Below are 20,458 nucleotides of genomic sequence, written 5' to 3' on the forward strand. Positions count from 1 at the left end.
CACACAATTTTCCCCACAATTTCCACCTCTCTCACTCTCTCACCCATCTCGCCTGATAGTGGAAACTCGTACAGTCAAGTACCATTAAATATGCGGAAGTTCTCCATATTTTCTCTACCCTCCCCACCTTAGTATATAACTATGTTTTTTTTTGCAATAGAGTGAGAGAAAGATGGTATTGGAAGTGCTTAGTCGCCGAAACAGTGAAAGTTTCTCACGCAATTTCAATTAGAGTCACTTTTGTGTAATCCCACCGAATTCCATTCACTCGTCGGCATTCCACTGCATTCAGCCAGATTGTCTGTTTCGCAGGTTTCGCCTGGCTTTGCCCCTCTCATCGCAAAAAAAGCCCAATCAAACAGTCGTTATATGCCAAGTGACCTCATTTTGTTCCACTTATGTATTCCCTACGCATCATCCAACTGACTATTTACTATGAGGCTTCCCGATCCCACTTCTGATTTTTTACAGGGTGTACCCACTGAAATATTTCCATGGTAAATTCTGTGGATTCTCAGTGGAGAATTCCATCTTTTTGGAATTGTATGCTAGGAGCCTGGGCAGGAACGACGATCCGAGTCGTTTGGTAAACAGTTTTCTGTCTTCGGTTACGTTCGTCCTTCTGTTTATGTTTTTATTTCGGATCTACTCGGATCACTCATTTCTTCGTTGTATTTTAACACACTCAATGAATCAAATGGTAGAGTACTCGCTCTATGATGCAAGTGTCCCGGGTTCGAATCCCTTTTAGGTCACCAGGAATTTTTCTGACGTTAAAGGTGTTCAGATTTCGGATTGCATCCAGTGAGTTTCACTGCACTTGATTCCACGGGCATGGGACTGACAACTTTATCCCGTATAATAAAAACATAATGCGTGTCTAGAAATCCCCTTGCGGAAAGGTCTTGTTCCTTCATGGAATGTTGAGCCAGAATTATTATTATTATTATTATTTTGACACAGATGCTTTATATTATTGTAACCTGTTTGTAGTAGGATTGTTGAACCTAGATGAGTTGGAGGGAGAAAACCCATCCTGACGAAGACACTTCAGAGCCAACGATACCAAGCACTGTTCCGCTGGAGTGGTGACTCTAAGGTCCTTAGCAGACTTACGACTTAAGGCGAGATACGGCTTAACACTAAACCTACCGATCGTTTTTAGTCGTTTTTTGATCAAATAAGAAACCGCGGTAGGGTAGTATACTTCACAAAATTGCCTTGAAAAAGAGCAAAAAATTAAAATTTAAACACTTGATTGATTAAAATTAAACACTTGTTTGATAGTGACACTGTACCATGTGAATATGTATTAATTTTAAACCGGTCAATTTGACCGGGTCATGGTAGGTTTAGTGTTAATGAAAAATGATGGAAAAGTAGTTTAACTATTATTTCGAATATAATTACGCTAAGCCGTCTCTCGACTAATCCTCAGATCCGTAAAGGTCCTAAAGGGTGCTATAACGGCGGCTAACCTCAAGTAACGATGTCGCTATAATTTCGGTGTATGGAGTTGTGGATGCTCTATACGAGTTGTTCCAAAAGCACAACCGAATCCGCTCCTCGATAGATAATTCTGGACTATTATTATTAATCGTATCGAGACACTTTATTTGGTATTACAATGTAATCATTACAAGGTGCCTCGTGTTGGAAGAATCTGCTGATCGTAGATCGCCCAGGAACGCCTTCCCCGTAGTGAATGCTTCTTCCGTGCTCCTGAAGGTTTGTGGGCAGAGGCGGTGCATTTTATTATGTTTTATCACAGTGAAAAATGTCTTTCTCGACATTCGGTTGATTGCACCGGGCGGGACTCGAACTCACAACTTTGAGAGTCGAGTCAGAGATCTCGTCCGCCCAAGAGCAGCTGTCTTGCCTATTGCACCACTGAGATCCCCACTGAGATCTCCACTGAGATTCTGGACTGGGAAATGGGGACTTACTTCCGGAAGGCTACCGATGAAGGATGCTCCAGAATGTTGTAATACGGACCTGTAGCCATTCTTGCTACATTTTTCCGATTTTAGTTCAGTTTCAGTGAATATTTTATCGATATATCACTGGTTAAACCAGTGGATTCAAAAGTGTTACCATAAGAGCATTCAGACCGGATTCACTTTTTTAGTTCAATTTACGGTTTAAGAGCAGTGCTCTTTCTTTTGTTGTCTGGTTCTGTGGTTCAAATAGAAAACGACAGTATTCTCATTTGAAGACCATCCTCTGAGGCTTTGCTATCCCACTTCTGAATTTTTCCGAGTAATCCAAAAACCTCACTAAAATGTTACGGGTTCTTTACGAAATTGTAAGTGTTAACCGTAAAATAGGATAGTAATCTCAATGTATATCTCAATGAATAGTAATTCAATGACTGAACAAGATTCAAAATCTCGCCTGCGAATATTCCGGAATCGAGATCGTATACCTTCTTGAAGTCAAATCATCGGAAGCCGTATAAGGCTCTGCTCTGTATTAGTTAAATAATCCAATGAATTCTCCACTAAAATGTCCGATCAGGCAATTTGCAGAGGCTCACTCTATTGGGCAAGCTCAAGTTCAACCATTTCTAAAAAGGTGACAAGCTTCACCTGATTTTATAGGCATAGGTTGGTCGGATCATTACGTCACACCCTGCATACCGTAACGCATTGCAAAACGACATTCGCCACCCCCGTGGAGGTAACATTACGCTCTCTCTCTCTCTCTCTCTCTACTAAAAAGCCAATTTGTGTCATGGATGAGGCCATTGTCTAATATGCGACTTGAATTGGGTGAATGGATGGAATTTCACATTTACCTCCATGGCGGCAGTCTCTTCTAAAAACTATGGGTGAACGGGCCTCCGTCGATGGATTTTATGTAACAACCTCAAAATACCAGTCATTTCCAATTTGCACATACTCCAGAATTGAACGTGTTAGACCCCCGGTGCCTATGCATTCCCTCTCATTTGGCTTTTGGCAGCAGAGTTGTGCCCCAGAGAAATGGGGGGGGGGCTGACACGGCAGAAAATTTTTGCACAAGAAAGTGTCTGAATGTGATTTGCCATTTTGACGGTGTTTCGGTGGATTGGAAGAAAATGAAAGTTTCCGCAATGGAAATTGCAAACTCTTTTTGCAGGCGCTATGGCTCAACCAACCGGCACTTTTTGCCGACTCACACACCGATACCTGATACCCACACCTTAAGTTTAACTAATTGGCAATTTTTTTTCTGTTGTAGCTCTACACCTCTATCCCGTTCACCAATTCAGTGGTGTGTATCTTGGTGTCTGCGAAAAACAGGCCAAGAGTGTCAATAATTCCAAACGGTAGTCCCACCATAGTGGTCTCATATGGTAAATCTTCGCGGATCACCTTGGAGGTGTGAAGAATTAGCGTGGAGACATCGGGGAGGAATTTTTGGAATTCAGGTCACGCTTGCGGAAATACTTAGCGGTGTGTCCAAAAAATAAATAAATAATGACACAGTTTCGACGTACATTGATTATGCATGTTTGCCGGTTTCCGTATCATACGTCAAATTCAGGAAGCGATGATAAGCCTTGAGATAGGTTTTAGATAGGGGATACTTCCCTTTCGCCGACCACCATGTCAAGTATATAGGGGCTCATTGAGCCGGTGATCGGCAAGAGAAGGGGAGTGAAAGGTCTATCCTTGGCGACTTGAAGTATGACTTTGACGGTATGTGGTAGTGTGCGATCACCACGATCACTCATCGGGTCTCTCTAATACTGTAATTTATGTAAGAGCACATAGTGTTGGGCAATGCTATGTGATTTGAAAATTAATGTGTGGGCGCGATCGGAGCCGGTTTTTTGGCTCAGCCTTTGGTATTGAGGAAGAACCACTTTATCTCCGATCATTTGCGATCAACGACGCGATCGCGCGAGCTTCAGCAGCAACAAGAACAAAAAAAATGGATTTTCTTAAAAGAAATAGTTAGATGGTTACCTCTTGTCCCAGTGGTGTAATCCTCACATTAACTTCGTCCTTGATGTTGTCATGTGTGATCACTTCGCCGGCACTCTCGCGTCCATTGAAGGTGAGAAAGACCTTCTGGCCGGGGCGCAAGTGGACATTCATGACACTCTGAAAGCCCGGTCCGATCAATTCAGTATCCCGAAATTCGCGATTTAGTCCGCGTCGACCGAGATCCTGTTTCTGATCAAAACGCACAGAATACTTGGTATTGGGCGTTAAATTGATACAATTGTTGTTCTCCTGCGAATTAGCAGGAGTACGTACCGAGTGTATAACACCGGAATAAAAGAGTCCGTCTGTACCGGGTGCACAGACACGGGTACCGATTATGGAACGCTTTGCTAGACGTTTTCCTGTGGACATCTTATGGATACCACTAATTTATCCAAACACAAAACACCAAACTCTTTTTTTTCCAAAAAAAAAAACACTTTTCTTCTTAGCACACTTCAGTCCAAAATACACTGGGTCCAAATTCCAAAGTGTATTTCAAATTCTCAAACTCTTTGGAGTTATCCAAAAGTTTTTTTTCTTCTTTTCAACTAACTTTTCGAACACTGGCTACTTAGCTCTATCAGAGTCTATACTTTTTTTTCTGTAATGACTGATTTCCTGACTGACCTCCAAAATGGTATCAGGAAACTTTTCTATCACCCATTCAACTGATGCACAACACAGGTATTGGCGAGTTTATCGCACAAAAATGGCTTTGCATACGTGTCACTCACAGGAATTTAGGGTATTAGAAATTTAAAAAAAAAATAACACCGCAACACTTAGGTCCTTGCAAGGTAAAAAAAACAAACGGAAAAGAAAGTAGAAGTACACACTTCCAGCAAACGGATAAATCGAGGGTAGTCGAACGGAAATGACACTGAATGGAATTGAAGAAAACTACCAAACGGGCACCTCACTTGTTGGTGGCAGCGAATTCCAAGTGAACTTTAGCAGTGGATTGGACACAGAGTCACACGGATTCCTTACAGCATCTACTCCTGCACTATCATACTTGCAACAGTGTGGACGGTCAACCGCCAGAAACATACTAAAAACCATAATTTGACAAAATATGCCTTTGTCCTTGGATCAATCCTCACTAGGATTCACTTATAACCAGTAACTGGGTCTATGCTTTAGGCTTTAGCCTTATCCTCAACCGGGACAACACCGATCTGAACACAACGAGTGTCGAGATGTGAATGAAGTACGGAATTGAGTTGGGAATATACTTTGGCTCAGTAACGCAGCTGTTGGTGCTCAATACAACCAACAGACACTTTCAATTGTACGAATGAAAATACAAATATTTTTATATGCTCACTCTATGTATTGGTGTATCTTTCAACAACTACACACATAAGCCTGTTGTTGCTCAAGTAAACGGTTTTTCTGATAACAACCTTTTAACACGAATTTCTGTCAACGACTGAGCGCAAAACTTTTTACGTTTCGAGCCTTGTCTCCGGCCGGCTTGTGTGCGACAGAGATACCAATATCAATGTTTTGCTGCCATCTCATCCACACACGGCCTAACACAGCTGATCAGCTGACAGAGATAGCAAATAGAGGGGAAGGTGATGTAATAGAATGAGAAAGGTGGAAGGGTGGGGAGATGCTCAGCATACAAATGAAAAATCTTATGGTGGGGATCGAGGTTTTCTTGTTGTGACGATGTGAATATATTGCACAATTACATAGAGGGCTCTCAATAAGCAATGCTAATTGCGTATCTGATTATTCCTGCAATTTACCTATGACGCCATCTAGGACCCTTCCCGTACCCCTAAAGTGACATTTTTCTGACCCTTAGCTGTCAAAACCAGACAATTTCACTGTCAAACTCCTCCCTAAAAGTCTCCTTGAAGGGAAAATAGTTCACACTCATACTATTATACATATCAAATATGATAGGAAAAAGATAGAAACAGGTTATAGATAGCATTAACAACAAAGGAATTAACTGTTTGCGAGTGAGATGGATGATGTTTTCCAACACATTCATGGAACAGCAAATTCATTGATAGAGAGGCCAAGGGAGGTAATAAACATTCTTTTCATGTTAGAAATCAAACGCTTTGATTAAATTTCTGTCAATAAATCTCTATTTAGTCCTTCTCTTTTCAACTTCCAATTCAATCTATTTAATGACCCGGAATCGCATTCAAATTGAATTTTTGTATTACGTCAAATTCCCTCAGTCAAACATCCAGGGGATATCCACAAATCGTTCCTGAGGCTTCACCCCTCCCTGCATCAGACCTAAAATCATAAAAATGTATCTTCGAGCCGGATTTCATATTTTCTCCCTGGGCTTTTTATATACGGTGTCTCTATAGAATGTCATAAATTTTGTTGCATACAATAAATTAAATGTCCCCTCTCGCGGCAATTTTTAACACACAATTCACATAAAAGAACTATGTTTACTCCAATCTTTCATCTCTTTCTATCACACACACATATCGGCACACGCAGAGCCAGCCTGTAAAAGTCAAACAAATATGAGTGAGATGGAGAGAAAATCACGAATTTATAAACTCTTCCGGGGTTTCATCATTAAAAGTATCGAGATGAGAGAGTGTGCGTAGTCACACTCATCCCACTTCTGAAATTTACGCACAACTATACGCACTGCCATCTATGTGATGGTGATAGTGGGTAGAAAAATTCAAAACACTGGTGACGTCTGTCGATTCTTGGCCTACTTGATGGGGAACGCATGAATAAAACTACTCACCATCTCTTTCTAGCATATTGCAATTGGCCTGCATAGCAACTCAGTGCTGTCGCTGTGCATACCATCAAACACCCGGCTACACAGCTGATATAGAACAACAAAACCACGTGACCCCCACCTCAGTGTCCTGATTGGCGGAATGCCGCGGAATTCGCACTTGTATAGAGGGCGCCACTATGCTGTGACCTACTTTACAGCCATCTATCTTGCTCACACTCCCACCCATTGATTCACCCTGAAGCCCTCCGGTTTGCCTTACCCGGAAAAAAAAAGAAGGGAGGAAGGGGGACAACCAGTTCCCGGAATTTCCTCCAATTCACCCATCCGCGACCCATCCTCCTCTCAATGGGAAACCCCAAAAAGGAACCCAATGAGTCAACTACCAATCTCCGATGCACAATTACCGCTGTCGTCCAATTCAATAACAAGCCTCACTTTTCCGGTGAATTGGGGAAAGGAGTATCTGCGTATTGGTGGGGCATATCTGGGGACAATGTGTATGAAAGAGACACATAGTATATCCCCCCAGTTCAGTGAATATTGCGTTTCAAGAGGGATTCTCCGCTACTGGTTTTCCGTTGTGGGTCCAAGCTTAAGCGATTAATTGCTTTTCTCAAACATGGCTCTTACTAACTGTTAGCGTTGTAGATTAGTATCGCTGATCTTCAACTCAGACAATTCCAACATTAACTTGTTTTTTCAGCTGGAGACTGGAACCTTAAGGCTAAATTTTGGAACAAGATATAGAGCTAATAATATGGTCAACTCTATTGGAGATTTAAACTTTAGATTCCGCTCTGAATTTATAGCTCCCAAGCGGGAGATTTTAATATTTTCCCAAGACATTCAGCATTACGATCCATTGTTGATTATTCCAGGGTAAAACTTCGGTTAAGATACATATGTAAAATCATACGAATTCTTTTTTTTATTTTTTCAAGGAGAAACTTGCGATTAGAGAGAAGGGCTTTTTAATGACTCTCACGTAGAGATATCATGGTTTCAACACCGATTTTGAAATCATTTCTAATGGAAACAAGTATCATAAATGCAAATAAATATTATTAAATATTTTATGTTCAACAAAGATCCAAGATACATAATTATGGTCGTAACCACGTTCGCTTATTTTTTTTTAATGCTCCAGAGATAGAAATAATCCAGTAATGTTGCTCTACTTGTGCATATTACCTCCCCTCACCCAAAAGTTCATACAATATTAAGGCATTTTCTCAATCCAGAAATTTTAAATTTACATATTTTCTTGAGTAAGTTGTAAACTTAAAGGTTAGAAAGTTAGAGATATCTACGATTTTTTATTACGCCATTGTATATCTTTTTAGGTTTAACCGCTCAATGGAAATTATATTTATTTCTCTTTATTCTGAAAAACATTTCTAAGATATCCTGTAAGATTTTGAGTAAGAAATTTAAGTTTTTTTTAATATTTATTATTGTGAGTGACAGTGATACTTAATTTCATTATCGAAAGGTCTTTTTACGAAAAGTATGAACAGACTACAACTCGTACTATATCGGAAAAGTCTTTATCCTAATTTTTTGGCAAAAGTTTCCATGTGATTTCTAAACCAACCAATAGTCATAAAATGGTACACTAACGGAAGCCATGTCTAAAGAATATTTTCTTTGTTCAAAGTTTGCGAATTTCGAAAAATAAATTAAATTGGATTTCTTCGTAACTAATTAAAAATGTTCCAATAACTTATAAAAACGCACATTAACTTTGTTTTATAAACATGTTTTCGAATCTGTCTAAAACACTGAGATCTAGATATTATTTCTCCTCACTAAAATGTTAGAAACATATTTACAAGATAAAAGTTATTGTGCGTTAAGCATTTCGTAGTAAAGGATTAGTTTATTTTACTATTTAGTTTAAGTTGGTTCTTTAGAACGCCAAAGATAGAAAATCGATATCTTACCATTGTCATCTAATATGAAAACAAAAATTCACAGAAATAAAAAGACTGTGTTTAGGAAATTTAATAAATTTCACCGGTATACTTGCCCTTTCCCGATTTAATAAATGTTAGTATTGATATTGATTTAGTCAAGTTAATAATTTCAATACCTTTGAAATAAATCTATAATCATAAACAAATCGATTAAGAAAAGAAGTTTCTACAGTCTGGTTTAATTTTTTATTGAAAAATTCATTAAAGAAAATTCTTCCGGTCACATCTAAAAGAACTGTTTTCTTAATTGAAATATCCCTCAAGCGGTCTTGAAACAACAGGTTTACCCCAGTTCCCAAAAGTCTCAAAGATCTCAAATTTCTAAACAAGTTAGTTATTTATCAAAATTAAATATTGCAAATGGTATTAATAAATAACATTTAAAATTTTTTCAAACATTTTTCTTTTTGATAAATTAAAGCACTAGAATAAGCTTATATCGAAAATATACACAAAGTGTTTCTTGACAATACTTAGTCCGAAAAATTTGGGCATAAGGGATCACACCAGACTGACTAAACATACATTACGGATTTAAGGATCAGGAATAAGAAGTTTCCAAATTGTAATCACGGTGTAATCTTCAAATGGAGAGCAGCACCTTGATATTGTCGTTATTCCGATCTTTCCTTTTCAGTTTCGAAAAACACCCAAAATAAAGTATATTATTTTAACAACTAAAAGGTTGATGTTGCTAATCCCCGTAAGGTCCAAATAGACCCAAACCAATCATCGAGAATATTAGGATTGTGAAATTCGACAGATAAGACTTATCCCAAAGTGTCATAAACTGCGAACTTTGGATCATTGATTAGAGGTCTTTTTTTCATAAATTTCCTTTACCTAATCCTTTATAACCAAATTTTACAGGCTACGAGAATTACCCTAAATCTATTTAACACTAAACCTATCAAAAAACCGGTCAAATTGACCGGTTAAAAATTAGCACATATTTAAACAGTACAATATTACTATCAAAGTTTATGAATTTCTTAAAATTTGCATGTAATATATTTTTCAGTATTTAAATTGTAATTTTTAACTCTTTTCCAAGACAAATTTGTTGAGTATCCTACCCTACCGCGGTGTGTAATTTGACCGAAAAATGAACAAAAACGTTCGGTAGGTTTAGTGTTAAGATCTACTTGGACTAGATCTAATGAAATCATAGGACTAACCTGATCATTCAAATATTAAGTTGATCTCTGACTGACTGTATTTATTTATACCGATCCTAATTTTTAGGGCTGACTCCAAAGCCAACACTTGTGTCAATCAAGAGCTGTAAGTTTTAAGTTTAGGTGAAGAATATCAACTCATCTATTGCTGAAATAGTTTTAGTTTAGAAGATTCCGGTGATTACCAGTGAGATTTTTCTTCACTTCAAGACTAAAACACCTTTTTAATCTTGCCCAGAGCATTCGGTCTGGATATAGATCTTCTTCAGTGACCATAAAGACTATTTTATTTTATTAACAATAATTTTATGTATATATAAGATATTTTTTGGACAATTTCAAATTCAATTACTCGAGTAAGACCGAAAGACTCATCACCGAAAGCTCTGGACAATATTAAAAAGGTGTTTTAATCTTGCAATTTTCGAAACCAACTCATCAAACCAGTCCAACATCTACTACTATTGTTGAAATCTTTTATAATTTGACTTGACCTGTAGGGCTCTAGGCAGGTTACAAACAAATGGAAAATCAATAAATAATGTAATGTAATTTTTCGTGTTATTTTGAATTTCGGATTCCAAGGTTTTACTGAAGAAGCTGAGTTTAGTTTCATCCACATAGGGTAAGTGTGCCAAATTCCGGCCAGCTTGCAATTCCGACCACCTTTTTTGCTCCTCTAATTTTCACGATTTTTTAGTTTTGCAATGCAAATGAATAACAAAAAATGTAGCTTTGACAAATGAGATGACGTGACAAATATATTGGAAGAATTCCCGAAGGGCAAGGAACTGTGAGAATAAAGGTGGCTGAAATAGGGCACTAAAGCTATGTCTACATTTTTATTCATTTTAAAATGTATTAAGAGCGATTTTAAAGTAAATAAAGACGATAAACTGTATACAAGGTTCTAAGCAACACTCCTAAAGTAGAAGGAATGAAAAAAATCAATTTCTATTAAAGATATTACATTTCAAACTTGAGACTTTGGCGCTTGCATGCAACTATGCCGAAATTTGGCACACTTACCCTATAGAAATTTGTTTAAAAATTAATTTTATACATAAAATGCAAGTAACATGACGTATTTTCTTTAATTTAACTTTTCTTATAAAGAGAGATGCTCATATTTCATATCCTAGTTGTTACTGAAAGGGTGTCAATAGATTATCACACAAGCTCTTAAGGTGTCAATAGGTATTCCTGTCATCCTATATGGGTGTTTCTTCGAGATCTACAAAATAAATTAGGCTTAAAGAGAATCTAAACTCTTCAAATTCAAGCCGTTGACAGAGAACTGTATAACACACCTCACTACAGGCCTGTATTTTGTCCAATAGCCTTTAAATTAACATGTTTAGCCCTTATCTTGAAACCAGATGTAAAAGCACAGTAAATCTCAGATTCTGTTTTCGAACTTGTGCACTTGTCGATGCTGTTCAAACCTGATTCCTATTAATTAATTGCATTCCACCTTTCCAAAATCTACGCCCGTGAGATCATCCTACATAATCATCGCATTAATTATATCTCTATACAAGTCATTGTGGAATAGAGAGAACTTCAAGTGCTCCAATTGTTTATTTTGATTTAGTATTTCCACTCCCTTGGTGCAGTTGGACGTATGGTCACCTTGAGAATTCCAATTGGAGGTGTTGCTTCACAGTCTAAGGTGTGAGTGAGAGGAGACACTGGCCAAAAATAGAAAATATATCTCTTTCCAAACTTTCATTATTTCAGCTGAATTTGCTGAGCGTGGAGAAAACTTTCGAAATTTCACAATTTGGTTTTTTTTCGGCGTCGATTTTGCGCAATTTTTTTTTTTGCTTTTTTTCTTGGGTAATTGGGGAAATTGCGATTCGCTTTCCTTCGGGATCTCTTTGTTAGAGGGTTAGAAGCATGAGGGTGGTAGGGGAACGTAGGTGCGTAGGAGTCGAATAGCATACAAAGGATACCATCACAGATAGAAAATGTTGGACTTTGGAGTGTGCTATGTATGTGATAGCACTTGCAGAAGGGCTTTTCTTTGTGTACTCTCTCACGAATCTAAATCTTTGGGATGGGAGTTTGTTTTGCGTCGCGTGAATCAAGTCTCGACGTACGCCCTGCACGTGTCTATTGCGCCTCACTCTGCTCCAGAATGTAGGCCTTCGAGGTCTCAGGCACAACTCTATGCGTTTTTGTGTGAGTGAGCCAATGAATTAATATGCAAATTGGAATTTTACATAATCACTCAATTTTACTTCACTATCTCCCTCGCCCCTCCACACGCATACACTCAAAGCCTATTGCCTTGTCTCTATTATGGTCAACATCACTTTTGATTACACTTTAGTGTACACATTGTAAAGTCCATTCAGCTGAGAAATTGGAATTTAAAACTATAAGAGTGACGATAGGCGGAAAATGATGGCCTCTTTTCCTTACACCTTTCCTCAAGTTTTTCCATAATTTTTTTCTTCAATTAATTCGCACTTTAAAGAGGTTCCGCATTTGCAATTAAAATGATAAAAAAAAACATCAGAGTCATACCTGAAATAAGAATAAGTGAAAGAAATAAATAATTCACTTAAAGTGAGAAAGTAACCGAAATAGATAATTCAAACTTCTCCTATATATCGAATAATTTGTAGCAATTTATCTTCCATACGCCAAGTATTTGGCACAAATTGCCCAACAAGTGAGAAAATACATTTTATGCGATTAATCAGAATACGTGAAAACATTCACAAATAAAATTCAGAAAGGAATAAAAGCACTTGAATCAGCTCTTTGTTGAATTTTACTTGAGGTTTTATTTTTTAAATTGATAATTTCGTGCTGCATATGTACAACTTTAATGCCTCTGAGTAAATTTATTCTTATTTTATATTTTAAAAGTCTCATTTAGATGCAAATTGTCAATTTTATGGGATTAAATGCAGTTTCACTTTCGATCTCCTCAATTTTATTTTATTATTTATCTAAGATTGACTTTTCATGAAATCACGGCAAAAAATCTTTGAACAATTTCCACCACAGTGTCATTTGCATTTAGTGCGAAGGAGATAATTGGTTCAACAATTAAAATTTTAATTAACAATTAGGTGTCTCAAATAATATACCTCGAATACTGCAGAAGTTATAATTTTTAATTATTATGCTAATAAAAGTATTTTTAGATTTTATTGAATTTATAAACCCCAATAAAATGAACAGAAAAAAATTGCAGTACTAAACTTGATAAATTCAATAAACACATTTTGTTATTCATCTTTATTATTAATCTTTATTTCTTTTCTTAATTGATATGAATTCATAAAACATTGTTCAATTTAATCAAAGATTAAGATGTTTTAAATTATTTTACACAGATGTGATCCATCAGCTGATTTTAGTCTATCCCTGAAGATGTCTAATGCTCTGGACACACTTACGGCTTACTTAAAGCCTCTACACAATAAGAACAATTTTTGTCAAAAAGAATTTTGATGTTTCCACCTACAGAAATGTAGGCAATTTCCTTCAAAAATGCAATTTTTTCAAAAATTGTTCTTAGTAGAAGCGCTTAAACCGAGAGATGACTTAACGTATAATTATAATCAAAATAATGCTTTGAGTAAATTCCCATCAGTTTCCCACTAACTAAGACGTTTCTCGGCTTAAACCAAGAGACAGATTAGAAACTGATCGAAATGTAATCTGATCATTATTTTGATGGTCTGTAGGGGAATTCTGTAATTTTCGTGGCATTGTCACACGTGAGTTCGAAACCTGACAATGCCATTCGAGCTTTTTTTGCCATATCATATGAGTTCGAAAATGCAGTTCATTGAATTTTTAATAAAATCCCTTTACTTGATGATTTTATGAAAATACAGTACGTCTTGGTTGATTTGTTTAACAAAATTCATTGTAATTTGAATTGCCAGAAATCTCAAATATGTGACTTCTGACAATGCCACGTGAGCTGAAATGGCAATCTCACGACTACAGAATCGCATTTTCGAAAAAGCTCTCCTAAGATTCGAACTCAATTTGTCATATGGTATTGCCAGAGCGTTAGAGAATTCCCCTTCTGGGCTATACAGGAAAACCAGAAGGCTTCGAGTATAAGACAAAGCGACTGAGAGTGAGCCAACTGTAAAGATAAGAATTTTCAAGAAAATAATCTTCAAAATTTCAAGAAATTGAAAAATTCTAGTGGTGATATGTAAGCAAACGTTAGACGTTTTCTAGTTAATTAAAAAATTCTGAATAAATCCACTGACGAAGCCTCTTACCGAGCTCAAGGTTGAAAGCTTTGGAGAAAAATTTTAAGTTTTTAATTGAGGAAAAGAAGCTGTCCCTGGCAAACGCCAGAAGATATGAGTCCAAAGAATTTTTAAATTGTAAATGTACGTTAAGATCACTTGATCTTCTCTGGAATATTCTCTGGGAAATTTAAGACAGAAAAAATTCCGAAGTTAATCATGAAAGATTTAAAAATTAATAGGGATAAACTGGATTGCTGCAGTGGTTCATACATCATCATATACATCTCAATTGTAAGATAAAAAAATTGAAGATTTACAGAGTCAAAATTGTATATCATGTTCAGGCTCAAAATTAATTACACTTAAAACGTTTTACAATATTTCAGTCTAGACATTTTAAAGTTTTCGTTTAAACTTTATACGTTGGGCCTTGAACAAATTTCACACTTTATAGTTTTAAATGTTTATCGGAGAATTAGAATATCTTATAAAAGGGCAATTTAAGGGTTTAGAGCTTAAAACGTTGCCTTAGCATTGAGGGAATATTTAGTGAAGTGAAAAATTTTGTTTAATGGTACCGGCCCATACCCCGTATGCCAAAATTCCGAATGTTAAAATTTCAAACACCACAATCCCAAACAGCGAGAGTCACTGGAAATAGCTGGAAATTATGAATAGTCAAAATCCCGAATCGACAAAATTCCCGAAAGCCTAAATCCTGACAGAGATGAAATTGAATAGAGGATAATGTATAATTTTTGCCCTTTCGGGATTTTGGTGTTCGGGATTTTGCCTTTTGAGAGTTTGGCTTTTCAATATTTTGACTCATTCAGGATTTTAACTTTTCGGTATTTTGGCTTTTTGGGATTTGGCATTTAGTGATTTAGACTCATTCGGGATTTAGACCCTTTCGGGATTTTAATTTTCAGGATTTTGATCGGAAATCAAGTGTAAATTATAACTGAGGTATATTAAAATCATAAAATAGGTGTGATTATGTAAGAATTACACATAAGAAAACAATAAACAATTTATTCACTTTGCTTAAGATATTAAAATTTAAAATTTTGCAGTTTAGGTTATAACCACCTCTACGTAGATATTGTTATCTACGACACAAGTAAAATACGTTGATTTAAAATGGGTGGGGGAGACTGGGGGCAAAATGTGTCAAAATGGATATTTTGAAATATTTACTTCTACATATTCTGCTACCACCACCTCTTTGAAAACTTAATCAATTTTTAAGAAGCATCTTATAGGTAATTTACTGCTCTACAATTTTTCTGAAGACTAGGTCTCCCCCATGTTGATAGAAAAATATGCTTATTTTAGACCAATTTTTCAAAAAGTCGGTTTTGCGAAGATTATCAACATTGCTTATATATTTTTTTATGGGTCCCGGTCAAAATCCCGAACGCCAAAATCCCGAAAGGGCCAAAATCCCGAAAGGGCCAAAATCCTTAAAGCCAAAATCCCGAATACTTAAAAGTGTTATAGCGACTCCCACGATTGTACCCGCGCTTGCTGGAGGCAAAGGGAAATCTTCTGTGTCTTGGGAAATTATTCTAAATATTTTCCTCCATATAATTTCATCCCTTTGAGGATTTTGAACATTCGGGATTTTGGCGTTCAGGATTTTGGCTTTCGGGATATTGGCTGCCACCGTTTTTTTATATATGTAAGAAATTCTCACATTTTGCTCCCAAAAATGAAAAATAACAAATTTAAATATTTTTATATGAAATTTATTCTTCTGTAACTTTTTTGAAGACCAGTTTTGTCTATCTTAACGTGAAACGTGCTTAAATAAATTTAATAAATATCCATGTTTTCTGTAAGAAAAATATTCCAAAAATAGGGCTCAGAATATCAATGTTCTTACTCCCCATACTCCTTGTTCGAATCCTTTAAAACTTTCTACATTTAAGAATGTTCATAAATTTTAAACATTTTTCTCATTAATTTTGGAAATTTGTGAATTTCAAAACCTTTTAACTGAAAAAAATTGTTTTTTCGATCAATTTCACTTTTTTATTATTTTTTTACAGACCATTTTTTTTAATTTAGTATTAAGAAATAAATTGTTTCGTTATTGCAAAATCCGTATTCCAATTATTACTTCAAGATTTACTTACCCTAAGAATTATTTTATACAATAAAAAAAAGAAAATTCAGAGTACATTGCCTTTTTGAATTCTTAAATTTATCACTGTAATATTTCTAAATTTACTATTCTTAAACTTATCATCGCAATTATTCGTGTGAACATGAAATAACTTAAGGCGAATGGCACCAAACCACTTTGTTATCTGAATTGTTTTCGATAAAGATGGTTTATTTTTTTCCAAAAATTCTCATTTTGGTTTAAAATTAACTTGTATTTTTAGCCACAAAATCAGATATAACTTTTAATTTGTTCTCCTAAAAATCTCAGTCTTATCGCTGAGAATTTTCACATTAGGTTTCTACTGAGTTTATCAGTGACACCACAAGTTGGTTTCCTCTCTAAACAACCTCGTAATAATGTGCTTCGTGGTATGAAGATTGGGCTTTGTCAATGAGGAGCGATATCAGGCGTCAAGTAAGAAATTGTGAAGAAAAATAGTGCGTGAAATGTGACTATTGAACTTGTCCTATTGTTTTCTGTAGACTTCTTTTTTTTTGTTCTTTGTCTCTAGTAAAACATCGAGCAAACAGATTCAAATCTATCGAAATGTATTCGAGGAAAAAAAAGGCAAATTCGCTGAAAAAGAATCAAAATGAGTGGAAAAAATGTTTCACAATCAGACACCGTAAAGGTGACTCGGTGCTCAGCGTGGGTTTTAGCAGATTTTTCGGCTAGACAATTTTTTGCCGAGGCCAAAAGCAAGAGGAGAGAGAGAGTGATTCCATAGACGATCGTCTACCTGGTACGGTCCACTGAATAAATCCTTCGAGATTTTTGAGACTTTTGAGGAGAAAACCGAAAGTATCTTCCATTTTACTCTCGATTTTAGCTGTAGAGTTCGCACCTTCTTCACCTACTGGCCCAAATTCTTTGGTCTACAACAAGGAACTTGTTACTGCATTTTTTTCTCTAAATCTACGCCGGATAATTTACATACTGGTGTCACATTGATTGATTGAATAATTGTGAACATATTGCGCAAGAAGTCCCACTGAAGAATAAGAAATAGTAATACAAGTGGGTGTATTTTCATTGTGTGGAATGTCATTAATAATTAAATCATCAAAGAGAACTATATTAGAGAAAATATGGATAATTGCATGCAAAGTGTCGTAGTATTTTTTGTCTTGATCAAATGTATAAACAACTTTTTTGTGAATCTTCATTAATTCAAACATTTTGACTCGTTATTCAGCAGAAAAGACAACATCAGTATCAAGGATTGATTTCCTTAAATATACTTCTTGGTTTTTTAGTCATCATCAACTCTATTTTACTTCCTGGTACATGTTCTTTCAGCAAAATATATCTGATAATTGAAGAAAAAGCCATGAAAGTTGAAAAAATATGAATTTTAAAGAGACAAAAATAATAAGAGAAAACCTTTAACAAGTAATTTATGCAATTGGTCAGGAAGAAAAGAAAACGAAATAAATTTAATATTGTCAGTGGGATTAAATTTTATTCTAAACGCAGTATTGTCAATATAATATCATATAGAATCCAGGAAAATTCCTATAAGATAGATCACGACAAGGGGCAAAGCAGAATTCTTGCCTAGAAGCTTCAAACCTAAAATTGGAGTAAAATGCTACTTTGAATTTTAAAGTGTTAATGAACCCATAATCGTTAAATTCACAAATTCATATCTGTTGCTGCACTTTGAGATACATAACTAGTCCGTTTGTTACTAATCCATATATTAAATTTTACGACTTAGAAAAGTGTGAATTTAATCAATTAAAAATATCTAAAGAGGTGTGGCAAAGTGCCTTTAACTTTGCGAAATGCTCGATGTTTTAATTTTGATGTTACCGATTTAAATCGATTCAAAAACCACCACTACTGGTAAAAATGAAAGGACCAAAATGGATCATATTTGATCATTTTTAAATGGATTAATCATATTTGATCCTTTGAAAGGATCACTAGCGTTTCTTAAATTTTGTATGCACATTTATCACGTTAGATTATGTTTTATCGTAAACTTATTACTTCTTTCGTGTTTCTCTCATCTGAGCGAACACCAAAGATGACTTTTATTTTATTGTTTTTAATCGTTTATTCCGGAATTAAAAAAGTGCCAAAACAAGGACACTTTCAGAAGATCGCAGGTGATCCTTTCATTTTTACCAGTGACTCAAAAGATCCTTCAAAATAGCTTAGGAGGAATAAAATTATTTTAGAACAAAAGTTACTTAGGGGAAGCCGGGGCAGATCATCCAGCAGTAAAATTAAACACTGTGATGTTATAGTTTTTCTTATTAAGAGAATTGAACAAACTACAATTTATAGAAAGATAGATAAATATTTTATTCATCTACATGCTTTAAAAGGACAATAATTTACAGAAGTGTCAATTGCTTTTTTTTCTATTGCGTCCACCGCCGTCTTACCATTTACCGCCGTCTTACCGTTTACCTGAGGCAAACGGTGGAAATCCTCCTTCACAGGTTGTATAAGCCATTGCAGAAAATATGCGTTTTTATTCAGAGTAATAACCTCTCTTCCTATCCATTTAAATTTAAGTTTTCTCCAAACTATGAACAAAGAAAAATTTTATTTCCTGGCTACTTCTGCGCCGGTCTCCCCAATGGGTTCATTATCACTTATCATAAATTCCAAGACGTTTCTAATAAACCCAAACATTAACCCTTCGGTTGAGAAATACGCTTCATAGAGCCTTTTTAACCTTTGACCTTGAAAAACCGGCTTTAGGAATAATTCAACGGTATTTTCGTATAGGAATGAAATATCCTTTTAGGCAACCATTTTTAGCCGGACTTTTGTACTAAAAATTCCTTATTAAGATCAAGCGGAATACTTCCAGGCCACGTTATCCACTGACTAACAGTGTCTTTTGTCAGCAAATCCCTCATGCGAAAGGAAACAGCACTACTCTGCCAGTAAAAAGACTAGCATGGAACGAGAGAAAGGCTGGTAATATAAATTACCCGAGAACAAGGAAGGGAATCGCTAGCCAGGCTCAGGTTAGGGTAGGAGGAGAGTGGATGAAAAATTAGGAGCATGTTAATGATGTGAAGGCCGACTTATATGAATGAAGGGCCCCCAAAGGTCGCAAGTCTCTATCTTTAACCGTTTGACCTATAGAGGTGGTAATGGTCGGACAAGTGGATAGCCGGACGGACGGAGAAATAGACAAACAGTGTGATGCCAAAAAACTCGAAATTTCAGATTTCCAAAATTCTACCAAATAATGGACCCTTCGGGGATAAGGATTCGAAATATATATATAACTCAAAAAATAGACTGCTTTCTCTTTGTGAAGTTCGAGCAAGAAAATTATACTTACTCAAACTTAGTGAAAACTAGTTAGTTGAGATTCATACATATTCAAAATTTGCGACTCTGAAAAAATGTGATTTTTTAATATGTTTTTGTAAAACCGTAAGAAAATTCCAGACCCTTTTACTTAATGAATATTTGCATTCTTGCTGTTTTTTTTGTGATCAGATGATCAAATTTTGTGTTTTTTTTCCTTCTCAAAAAGAAAGTTAATCCAGGTAGGAAGTCCCTGAGTTAAAATCCAAAATGATCAAGTGCTCAAATAAATAGCTAACGTTCTTAAGGAATGTAGGAACAAGGATTAAATAGTCATAATCGTTATAACTTCAGTATGATCCAAGCCTTATTCTAAAGATTCTATTATAGTTCATTTCTTCTGTCTTTTTGTAAATCAGTCCCCTGGATAAGGAAGCACTTGTAAGTTAACCTAGGGAGATAGGAGCACCTATTGACACTTTAAGAACTCGTGTCAGGATCTATTTACACCCTACTTTGTACCATTTGGAATACGAAATTCGAACACTTATCCTCATCGAGAAACTTAGATTAATGAAAAAACGCCATCTTACTTAAATTTTATTAGATACATTAAATAAATTTCAACTTTTTGACAAAAATGTCAATAGGGGTTCCCTATCGAAGAGGTGTTCATTAGACTCCAAATTAAATTTAGTTCTAACTTTATACACCTGATCACGTAAACAGTACATAATTTTCATTTCCTTTTTTTATTCAATTTATTATTGTTTATAAAAGAGATTTCCCAGAAAAACTGTATGCAAGCCATTGTGAGGAGACGTCGACCTCGGGGCAGACCTAGGACAAGGTGGAAGAATCAAATTCATGATCTGGCCTTGGAGCACCTTGAGATTG

The 20,458-nt window shown here is 35.8% G+C and overlaps 1 protein-coding gene across 2 annotated transcripts in view; it reads right to left on the reverse strand.

The window, feature by feature from the left end:
• Window positions 1–5,415, reverse strand: part of LOC129798863 (zinc finger protein 395) — a 157,068-nt gene extending 151,653 nt beyond the window's left edge. For both annotated transcript variants that reach the window (XM_055842309.1, XM_055842308.1), the window contains exon 1: window positions 3,954–5,415. In XM_055842309.1, the coding sequence (XP_055698284.1) occupies window positions 3,954–4,346 (393 nt within the window). In that variant the 5' untranslated portion in view covers window positions 4,347–5,415. The remainder of the gene's footprint in view (window positions 1–3,953) is intronic.
• Window positions 5,416–20,458: the final 15,043 nt, after the last annotated feature.

The sequence above is a fragment of the Phlebotomus papatasi genome, chromosome 1 (assembly GCF_024763615.1).
Source record: "Phlebotomus papatasi isolate M1 chromosome 1, Ppap_2.1, whole genome shotgun sequence".
NCBI lineage: Eukaryota > Metazoa > Arthropoda > Insecta > Diptera > Psychodidae > Phlebotomus > Phlebotomus papatasi.